The sequence below is a fragment of the Haliaeetus albicilla genome, chromosome 11 (genome assembly GCF_947461875.1).
Source record: "Haliaeetus albicilla chromosome 11, bHalAlb1.1, whole genome shotgun sequence".
NCBI classification, from domain to species: domain Eukaryota; kingdom Metazoa; phylum Chordata; class Aves; order Accipitriformes; family Accipitridae; genus Haliaeetus; species Haliaeetus albicilla.
The window spans coordinates 2,263,091-2,273,772 of record NC_091493.1 but is presented as its reverse complement, the minus strand read 5'-3'; the positions used below and the strand labels follow the sequence as shown (position 1 = coordinate 2,273,772).

At 62.0% G+C, this 10,682-nt stretch overlaps 1 protein-coding gene across 2 annotated transcripts; it reads left to right on the top strand.

Annotated features, from left to right (window-relative positions):
* Positions 1 to 356: 356 nt before the first annotated feature.
* CHST3 (carbohydrate sulfotransferase 3) lies at positions 357 to 9,750 on the top strand. Of its 2 annotated transcripts, none has more exons than XM_069795802.1 (3): positions 357 to 472; positions 7,141 to 7,377; positions 7,535 to 9,750. In XM_069795802.1, exons 2-3 carry the CDS (start codon positions 7,241 to 7,243, stop codon positions 8,763 to 8,765), a joined length of 1,368 nt encoding a protein of 455 aa, XP_069651903.1. In that variant the 5' UTR covers positions 357 to 472; positions 7,141 to 7,240; the 3' UTR covers positions 8,766 to 9,750. The 2 variants fall into 2 exon arrangements, with proteins under 2 accessions (XP_069651903.1, XP_069651904.1); XM_069795803.1 differs by having other exon boundaries at positions 442 to 517.
* The last annotated feature ends 932 nt before the right edge of the window (positions 9,751 to 10,682 follow it).

The following is a 10,682-nucleotide window of genomic DNA, read 5'->3' as shown; positions in this document are numbered from 1 at the left end:
TGACCACGCTGCTGCGACCCCGCTTTGGGCAGAAGCCTGGACAGGAACCCGCGGCCCGAATCGCCCCACGGGAGGGGACTCGCCTCGGCCACCGTGGGACATTTTCGCGGGGCGTCTGCCCCCCAGCTCCCCTCCCACCCCGCTCCCAGCGCCCGGGGGGGACCCTTGCCAACCCGGGGCCGGCAACTCCCGCTTTCCAAGCTGGACATGTCGGGCAGGCAGCGGGCAGGCTGTCCCGGGGACCCTGCCCGGCTCCGCCCCGGGACCCGCGTCCAAGAGCCGGGCCCTCTCCCCCCCCCGGGAGGGAGGAAGGAAGGAAGGAAAGAGGGAGGGAAGAGGGGAGGGAAGGAGGGGAAGAAGGAGGGAGGGAGGATGACAGCGCCGTGAAGAAAAGCAGGGGACCCGCTGCCCTCCCTCCTCCCGCACGGCAGGACCAGGCGCGCTCGCCCCGCGGAGGAGCCGCCGCCGCCGGGTAGGTGCAACGGGGACCGGGGACCGATGGGGCTGAAGCCGGAGCGTAAGCGGGGGGCGACGGGGACCGGAGCGTGAGCGGGGTGGGGGGACACACTGGTAGCGGAAACCCCGGGGCGAAGGGGGACGATGGCGGGCGGGGGTCCGGCCTTTCTCTCCCGGCTCCGAGGGCACTTGCTGGAAGTTGGGCTGTGCCAGGAGGGGCCGCCGCCCCGACCCCCCCCCCCAAGCAGGGGGAACGGGGCCGGGCCCGGGGCGAGCGGGCCCCGGGGGAGGCCGGGGGGTCGGCGGGCGCATCCCCCCCGCGGGGGCGGCCCCGGCTCCTTTGTGCTCTCTCCGGCCTCGGCCGTTCCTTTGTCTCCGTGCGGGGCCCCCCCGCCGCCCGCTCCCGGAGCGGGGCAGAGCCGGCGATGTCTTCCCGCTGGCCCGGGCTGCCGGATCCTAGAGCCCTGCCTTCGGAAAAGAAAGTCCTCTGGACATACCGAGCAGCTCGCTCCATTGCTTTCTTTCGGGGGAAAAAGAAAGAAAAAGAAAAAAAAAAAAAGGTGGGAAAAAAAAATAAATAAGGGCGAGCTCTTCAGCTGCAACGCTGAGCTTCCGTCCGGAGCGAAGCGTGTCTGGGCCGAGAAAAGGAGACTTTCTCACAACCATCCTGGAGTTGCATCATCCGGCCTGTCAGCCCCTACCAGGGAGGACTGGAAAGTTGTCCTCACCCTTTCCCCTCCTGCCCCGGGGCCGCTGGGGCACCCTGGCCCTCGGCCGGCTCCTGGCCACCATGAACCAGTGGCTTTTCTGCTGGTGCTGGGGCACCGGCACCTTAACAGCCCCAGGCGCCCAGACGGGACTTGGCTGGCATGGGGTTACCTTGGGGGGGAAAGGGCCACTCCAGGCAGAGTCCTCGCTCAGCACCTGAGGGGATTTCGGCAGCCGCTCCCAGACACGTTTGGGGAAGCTGATTGCACCCCATGGCCTTTGCACCGCGGGACCCGAGCCTGGCTTCGGTCCCCAGGGGAAAGTGTCTCCTTTTCCACAGTCAATGATTTATGACACCATGCCAAGACAGGGATTTAACTCCACGATTTTCCCACATCTACCGAGTTGCTTCAGTGCAGGACTCTTTTTCACATCCCTGGACTCCCTGTGCTGCCAGGACCTGGGCACATTCTGCTTTTTCCCAAAAGCAACAGGGATTCACTATTCCCCCGGTGAACATCTCTTGCCACCAGTCCCTCCCAGAGGTCCCTGGAGGGCTACAGACGCCTGTCTCGGGGTGAAAGGGGAGCAGAGCAGGGCACGGAGCGAGTGGTGTCCCTGGTTTTTGGCATGGGTTTGGCAGAGGAGCTTCCAGGCTAGCATGGAGCAGTGGGGAGAAGGAGCACGGGACGGTGGGAGGGACCGTGGGCTCTGCGCCCCAGAGAAAGGGCTCATTGAAGCAGGGACGGGCATTTGCGGTTCCCAGCGCGGCCGGGGGGCGACGGCACGCACAGCGGCTGGCATTGTGCTGCCGGCGCCAAGCAAACCGGGCTGGGCGGTCCTCTCACCCGTCTTGGTGGTCTGCTCTCCGGATCCCCTCGTCGCCCGGCAGGTTGGCGCGCTTGGTCACGCACCTTTGCTGCAGGTGGTGCTGCAAAACTCACCCCACCAGCATCCGTGGTTTCCAGCAAGTTGGTTCCAAGGTTATAGGCTTGTTAGCTAGCTCAGCTGGTCCTCGCTGGCTCCTGGTCCAGATGAATCCAGGGCAACGCAGCCCAGCACGCCTGCAGATGTGCAATTTTACCCCCGTGCTCGGCACTGATGTCTCTGAAATCCCATCACATTCACCAGGGGCTCAGGCGGTAGCAGCAGCTCTCTCTGTTGGGTCAGGAGAAAACACCTTTCTTTGGACACCACCCAAGGTGAGGGAGAGCAAAGACTGCTCCGTCCTGGCCACGAAGCCTGGGCTGGTCCTATCACTAGCATTACTGTGCCTGACACCAGCCTCTAAATCCCTTCTGGGCAGTGCTTTTTAGGACACAAGGAGCAAAGACAGCTCATGTAAGTCATCCCAGAGCTCTGTGTGCCTCCTCGAGGGGGATAATAAACAGCGGACAGAAGATAACCTCGCACACCTGGAGTTTGAGAGCACATGCAATGAAAAACAAATTGTTTAAGTGGTGCTTGTTTGTACCAACGCCCACTGCTGCTGCTCCTGAGCATAATCTCCGGTCTCTGCCCTCACCTGCATGCCTCAGCTCCTGGGTTGGCTTTGCCCTGGGTGCCCAGTTAAGAGGAGAGCAGAGGACCAAGCCAAGGCAGGTTGAAGGACTGAGGGGCAGAGCCAGGAAGGGAATCAGGATGAGAAACAAGCGTGGCCCCTGCGTTAACTTGAGGGACCGAACATGTGGAGGAGCAAACCCCTGGCCGTGTACCCGGATAGCTGCCCAAGCCAGCGGGACAGTTCTTCTGCCCTTCCCGTCCTCCCTGGGGGACACAGTCCCTGCTCATGCCCAGGTTTCTGTGCTGCAGTGGGATGGGTTGGGGCTGCCGCAGGCACCGACGCCCTGTCCCTGCCCGAGCCAGAAGAACTTTGCATTCCCGACTTTCTCCTCCGAAGGGCAGTTTTCAGGCTTCAATTTGACGAGTCTCGGGGCTATTCTAGGCAACTTTATAAACATAGTAGGAGGTGACTTTTTTTTTTCCTTTTCCCTTTTTTAGCTTGAATACACATGGTTTTAAGCAAAAAATACCTGCCCAGGCAACCTCCTTAGCTGCGCCTGGGGGCAAACCGAAGTGGTGCTGCGCTTGTGCCATGCCTTGGAGAAAAGCCAGGGGCAGGATCAAAATTGCTGGGAGATGAAAGCAAAGTGGGAAGCGTCAGTGGCACATTTCCCAAGGCCAGCCTCAGGAGGAAGTGGGGAGCGGAAATAGTTGATAGAGTAAATACAGAGAGAGCTCAGGGTGGTTTTTTGTTGGGTTTGGTTTTTTTTTTTCCCCAGGTTGCAGACAAAGAGCAGCGGGGAGACCAGATAAGCGCCCCTGTGCCTTATCTCTTTGTTGTTCTTCTCCTGTGTTTTGCTGGCTCGCGTTGCCGCTGTTAATCTGATGAAGCAAAGCATCGCAGAGGGAATTACTCCGGGGGCAGCAAGCTCAGCCGCAGGTCCCCACAGGCTCCTTCCTCCCAGGAGCCAGGCAGGGATGCATGGGGGTGGGGGGGGGTGGGGGGGGCTGGATGGCCAGAAGGATCTCAGGCAGGGAGGGAGCTTGCAAGTAGGTGCTTTGCCTCCGTTCCTTGTCCAGAGCTCATTTGTTGCCTGTTGAGTCACCGGAGGAAAATGTGACTTCATCCAGTCACACCTCCAGCTAGCTTCCCCCACCAGCCCGCAGGCATCTTTTCTTTCCTGGATCCCACCCAGTAGGTGTTCAGGGCAGCCAGAGGAGGGGGATGAGAGCCCTAAGGCTTTGTGAAAGACCCTCCCTTTCCCAAAACTGAGCCAAAAAAACCAGTTCCACTCTCCCAGGCAGGCAGCGCCGTGAAACGCCCTGTGGAAGTATAACAAGAGCATCCCTTCCCTCCTCCCTCTCACCACGGAGCCTTGCCATCCTTGCTCTGGGGCTATGCTGCTTTTCTCACCCCACCTCCAACACCGGTGGGAGCATCCATCCGATGAATTGACTTGCTGCGGCAGACTTGAATGGTTTGGCATCTCTGTAATTGTCCGAGTCCTTCCTTCTTGCTGTGGCAGGGTTGAGTTAACTTGCCAGCAGTGGCGGATATCCACCCGAGCAGTTTTGTATGGGAACAAAACCCCCACCACCACCCAAAAGAAAAAGCCCCTTTGCTGGCTTTGACTTAGCTGGGAAACCTGCAAAGCCTTTTACCATCTTGCCAGTGGGAATTGTAGCCATCCCTGCTGAAATGAAAAGCATTTCCAGCCTGAGGGATAGGAAAAAGCAGGGAGCAGTGCCGGGGGAGTTCCCCCGAGCCACGTGTGCCGCCTTCTGGGGCGTCTCAGTTTAGCGCTCGTGGAAATTATTCCATCTTGCTTTGAGATGTGCAGCGTAAGAGGAGACCATTGGCTGGCCGCTGCCTGCCAGCGCCAGAGATGATGTCCGTCCGTCTGCTCCCACTGCCGGGCACGCATCCCCTGGGAGCGGATGCTGCTGGTGCATCCCCAGGGCGGTAGCAGCATCCCAGCGGCTCTCCTCGCACCTCCGACCCGGCGGAGCCCCGGTGGGCGGCCGGAGGGGAACGTGCGGGGCGCACAGAGCCCCTCTGTTCCCACTCACAAAGGGACGCTTGTGGCTTGCTCGCTGCCCTGGCCGGGCTGCGCCTCGTGGGCCCCAGCGAGGAAGAGCTTTAGGATGCCAAGCAGGCCCCAGCCAGCCTCGCCGGGTCACCCCGCGTGTCCCCCAGCCCCGTGGCTCAGCTCTGCAAGGAACCCCACGCCTGTCGCCACTGCCCTGCGGGTCCCAGGCAGGAGATTTGCAGCCGGCTGTTTATTTAAGGAATTATGTCTGCCCCGGGGCCTGTGAATCGGGGGGTTTTGCCAGCACTGCTGGAAATGGCTCTCTGTGTCATCCCCGCAAGTAATTCCTGGTCTGTGGCTCATTTGTGGTCGGTTGGCTGGGGGCATTAGAGGGGGGAAAACCCCGGGCTGGCTTTCCCCAGGGATTTTGTCTGAGCAAGAGGTTGATGCCATCCTCCCGCTGCGTGCGTGCTCTGGGCAGCAAGGCAACGGTCCCCTGCACCGGGGAGGCGAGGGCAGGGATGCAGACCACCACTGCTGCTCCCCGAGATGCCGCAAACCCAAAAGTCCTTTGCAGTGGCAAAGCCAGCAGCTCTGCGGGGCGCCGAGAGATGTGGCCACACGCCGAGGGCTTTGTATATTTTATTTCTTCTCTCGGTTGCTCAAATACTCCGACAAGTTCTGTCGTCACAGGGGCACCGAGCGGGACCGACAAGGGGGGACTCTGGGGACGGCACGGCAAAGGGCACCGGCCCCGGCTGCTGGCCTGTCCCCAAGGAGCGGCGTGCTGACAAACTAAACTAACAGGGCTGTTAAACACACACACATACATGTGCAGGGGGATATTGGTGCCACTGGCAGCAGGGGGAAGGGGGGAGCCGGGGAGCCGCCGCAGAAGAGCTTGGGAGCCGCCGGGGATCTCCAGGATCCCTGCGTCCCACCAAAGCTCCCGGTTTCCTGGGTGCGTAAGTGTGGGTGTCTCTTTTTAGCAGCTTTTGCTGGGAAGGAGATGGCTCAAAGCCAAGCCCCGAGAACCGAGTGGTTTGCTCAAGCTGGGAAACTCCTGGCCCTTCCGCAGAGAGGGCTGGGATGCTGCCCTGGCCGTGGGGCACATCCCTCTCCTCCTGCCCACGCTCCCTCCTTCCCAGCGGGAGGGGCATACAGTGAGCGACACCAAAAAAACGCACATTTTGGCCGTGGACGGCGTTGAGGAGGTTTGGGCGTGACGCAATGCCTGGCAGGGCTTTCCTGCTCCACACCCTGCCGAATGCCGTGGGTACCGCGGCTCAACCAAGGCATCTCCCCTCCAGCAAACCTCAGGGACCCCCCCAAAGGACAGGGCTCTGCCGGGCTCCCTCACCTTCAGCCCTGAAAGCAGAGGTGCGACAGGCTGCAGGGGTCATGCTGGCAGGAGCCAAACCAAAGCTAAATAGACTTTCCCTGAGTCACCGAAAGTCTGGCCAAGAAAGCAGGACAAGCAAACAGCATCACCCACGTGGCCAGCTGGATGCCGGGCGTGCGAACCAGCGGCCAGGTAGCAGGCACCAGCAAGCCCTACGCGTGTAAATTTGCACACACAACACATGCTCGGGACCTGCCCTGGGGTCCCAAACCGCAGCTTTGACCCCCAAAATCTCCACCACCTCCCAGCTGGGATGTGGGTTTTGTGCAACTCGGAGCAGCTCCTATCATCACCCCCATTTCGTCGACCCCGGGAGGAGGAGGAGGGCTGCGGCGGGGGGGATGCCGAGTCTCCCAGTGGGTTTTGCATCCTGCACTGAGCAGCTGCACCGACATTTGGGTTTTTTTTTCCTTTTCGGAAAAAACCCCCAGGAGCATTTTACACCCTGAGCGGGTGGGACTGGCGGCAGCAGCAACATTTTCTGGCCCGCCATGGTTCCTGGAAAACCTCTGGCTTTCATTTTCGTGGCTGAGCAGCCGCCGACGCTGTGCCACAGGAAGGCGGAAGCCACGCGGCCCCACGCTGGGGCCCTACGGCAGAGCCTGCGACCCTCCCCAGAAGTAGCTCTTTCCAGAGGCTGGGAGCCACGATGCCCAGCGGATCGGGATGAGGAGCTGCTCTCGCACCCGGGGCGGGGGGGCCTCGCTGCCTGCAGCAGGTTTTTGGCCAGCAGGGAGCAAGCAGCTGTTGGGGCGGCGGGGATTGGGTTTCAGGGCTGGCAGGGGCAGCCAGCAGAGGCGCGGGAAGGGGTCCTGTCGGGGAGATGTATTTCGGGAAGGAGGAGGCGCAGCCGATGGGGGCTTTGGGCAGCTGCTCCTCACGGGCGGGATGGGAGCGGTAGGAAGGAGCTCCCCCCCTTTTTACTGCTTTTGTCGAGACCTCGTTGGTCATCCTTTGCAGGAAGGCTCAGCCTCTGACCTCTGCCCGCTCCCCCCTGCCCGCAGAGAGCCACCACCGCGCTGACCCTCCTTCTCCCCTCAGGCAGGGCCACCCGGGCCAGGGCCAGCAGAGCAGACGATGCCAGGCGGCTAGCCCAGGACACCTCCCCAGCGGGCGGGAGGGACACGTGTGTGTCCCCCCCATGGAGATCCGACGCGCTTTGCCCCAGGATTCCCGGGAGCTGCTGCACTGCCTGAAGATGAGGAGCAAGTATGCCGTCCTGCTGGTCTTCGTCGTCGGCCTCGTCATCATCGAGAAGGAGAACAACTTCATCTCCAGGTAGGGAGTGGGTGCCCAAGTCACCTCATGCTTTTAATCCTTTCTGTCCCCGACACCCCCAGCTCCTGTGCAGCGGGACCCCCCCCCCCCAAACACACCCCGCTAGGACGCGGGGGTGGTCCCGCTCCCCTCCAGGCTGGACCGGGTCTCCCCACAGGGTGTCGGACAAACTGAAGCAGTCCCCGCAGGCGCTGGCGGAGGCCAACGGCACGGAAGCCAGCCCGGCGCTGGCCGAGAACGGCTCGCTGGCCTCGCTGCAAGAGCTGGACGCCGCCTTCTCCCAGCTGAGGTCCCACCTGCGCAACGTCACCCTGCAGCTGGTGGGCGACGGGGAGCCCAGACCGCGGCGGCACGTCTTGCTGATGGCCACCACCCGCACCGGCTCCTCCTTCGTGGGAGAGTTCTTCAACCAGCAAGGCAGCATCTTCTACCTCTTCGAGCCCCTCTGGCACATCGAGAGGACGGTGACCTTCGAGCCAGGGGGAGCTAACGCGGTGGGCTCGGCCCTGGTCTACCGGGACGTCCTCAAGCAGCTCCTCCTCTGCGACCTCTACATCTTGGAGAGCTTCATCTTACCAGCGCCTGAGGACCACCTGACGCCCTTCATGTTTCGGCGGGGCTCGAGCCGCTCGCTCTGCGAGGAGCCTGTCTGCACACCCAGCGCCAAGAAGGTCTTCGAGAAGTACCACTGCAAGAACCGCCGCTGCGGCCCCCTCAACATCACCCTGGCCGCCGAGGCGTGCCAGCGCAAGCAGCACGTGGCCCTGAAGACGGTGCGCATCCGGCAGCTGGAGTTCCTGCAGCCGCTGGTGGAGGACCCTCGCCTGGACGTGCGCATCATCCAGCTGGTGCGGGATCCCCGGGCCGTCCTGGCCTCCCGCATGGTGGCCTTCTCCGGCAAGTACGAGACCTGGAAGAAGTGGGCATCCGAAGGGGAGGCTCCCCTCCGCGAGGAGGAGGTGCAGCGGCTACGGGGCAACTGCGAGAGCATCCGTCTGTCAGCTGAGCTGGGGCTGCGGCGGCCAGGCTGGCTGCGGGGTCGTTACATGCTGGTCCGCTACGAGGACGTGGCGCAGGCGCCCTTACAGAAGGCAGAGGAGATGTACAGCTTCGCCGGGCTCCCCCTCACCCCCCAGGTGAAGGAGTGGATCGGCAAAAACACGCAGGCGCCCCGCGACGGCAGCGGCGTCTACTCCACCCGCAAAAACTCCTCTGAGCAGTTTGAGAAGTGGCGGTTCAGCATCCCCTTCAAGCTGGCGCAGGTGGTGCAGGATGCCTGCGCCCCGGCCATGCGCCTTTTCGGCTACAAGCTGGCCAGCAGTCCCGCCGCGCTGGCTAACCGCTCCTTCAGCCTGCTGGAGGAGGCACAGCCCTCCTGGGTCACGTAACGGCAGAGGGAGGGGGGAACGGACGGCGGCGGGGGGGAATGAGGGGCTGCGGCCGTGCTCCCGGCCGGTCCGGAGGAGACCCGAGGGTCCCTGCTCCCGGAGATACTCCTCGCCGCTGCCGGGTGGAAATCGGCAGCCTTGGGAGCCGGAGCATCCTGCCAGAGCTGACCCCGGGGTCCCGCAGAGCCTGAATTACACAATTTCCTCCGGGAATGGGGAAATCGCAAGGTTGAGGGGCAGTGGGGAAAAGTGGGGGGGGGTTCGGCACTGGGGCCACCTCCCCAGCTTGGGGGCTGTGCCGAGGAAGAGGAGGGTGAGGGCAAGCAGAGGGCGACAGGACCGAGCACCTCTGCATTGCCACCCCCCCCCCCCCCAGCTAGGATGAGGCAAGGACAAGACCTCCGTGGTGCCAACAAGGACCCAGACCCCAGTGGCCTTACTGGTTTAGTGCCTTCATACACCAGCACAGACTGGGAACTGCCCCAGAGGCATGCTGGGGCAGGAGTCACCCGCGGAGCCCTTGGAGCACTTGGGCTGCAATGAAATGAGATGACTTTGTAGTTTGGTCCTCTTCAAAGTTGGTTTGGGGTTTGGTTTTTTTCTCCTTTTTTCCTGGGTATTTGCATACCAGGGTCACCAGGCAAATTTATTTATTTATTACATGAAAAAGAGGGGGAGGCAGGTCAAGGGGCTAAGCCCAAAAATCAGAGCAACACAACGTACCGCAAAGAAACACAGAGACACCCAGAGCCGAGGTGGCGGAGGTCAGATTTTGGCCAGAGACCACCATGTGCCCTACCACAAGATCCTGGGAGAGCCCCCGGGGACCGACAGGCTATAACCTCCCCCCAGACCCCCAGCAGAGTGCGGCCGGTACCGGGACTGCACCCACCTCAGGCGGGAGCGACTGCGAAACACGGCACCTGCTGGAAGACGGTCGGACTTATTTAATTAAAAACAAAAATGCAACAGCACGGAGTCCAAAGCATCTCCTGTCTCCTTGGTATTGGTGTGCACCCCACACCCGGGGGGGAACCCCAGAAATACTTGCCAGCAGCAAGGTGCTGGTCACCAGTGGGTGACCGATACCTGGTAGAGGCACGGGGAGTTTTGGGGTGTTTGCCACATGCAGACGTTCACCCAGCAATAGCCTGGTGCCGAGCTGCCCCCTCCAATTCACATTTAATGAATTAAGACACCTATTTTTAGCCCGCTTTGCAGCACATCCTTTTACTCCCTGTGTATTTTGAGTTACGGCAGCCACCCAAGGGAGAAGCCAGGCTTTTCAGTGGAGGGTAGGGGTTGTCTCTGCCTAAGACTTGCTGGGGAGCTGAGGGAGCCCCGAGGGGTCCCCACTACCCCCCAGGTGCGGCCAGCAGCCCCACGTCACCTCTCCCCAGCTAGAGCTGTCAGCCAAAAGCAAAAATAAATAAGTAAAATCAGGCGGCGGCTGGCCGCAGCTGGGCTCCCTTTCTGCCGGCGGAGGGCAGCTGGGAGGAACGCGCCTGGGCCCCGGCGACGAGCCGCGGCTGGGGCGAGCTCACAAAAGCCGTGTTTTTGACCCAAGAGGGAGAACAGAGGCGGCATTGAGGAGCACGGGGCCGGCCGGCGGGGAGCAGCCACACCGGAGCCCTGGGCGGCCGCCTGCTCCCGCCGGTGAAGGAGGTTTTCCGAGCGTGGCCGCCTTGCTCGCTGGGGAGCATCTGGCCTCAAGGTGTGAATTCAGGGTGCTCGACGCCGGCTGGCTGGGAAGAGGGTGCAAAAGTGGGGTTTTCTTTGCATTGAGCAGTGTGGGTGATACGCTCATCACTTGCAGGCGATGGAGAGCCGTCAACCCCCTCCCTGTCTTGCACACAGCTCTCGACATCACTGGATTTGCCGAGTGAATTGGGTTTTGTTTAGAGGCTTCCCGCCGGG

Coding starts and splice junctions, on each gene's coding strand:
- CHST3 (XM_069795802.1), top strand. CDS start 7,241: ATGGAGATCCGACGCGCTTTGCCCCAGGATTCCCGGGAGCTGCTGCAC. Junction 7,378..7,534: donor GAGAACAACTTCATCTCCAG/GTAGGGAGTGGG, acceptor GTCTCCCCACAG/GGTGTCGGACAAACTGAAGC.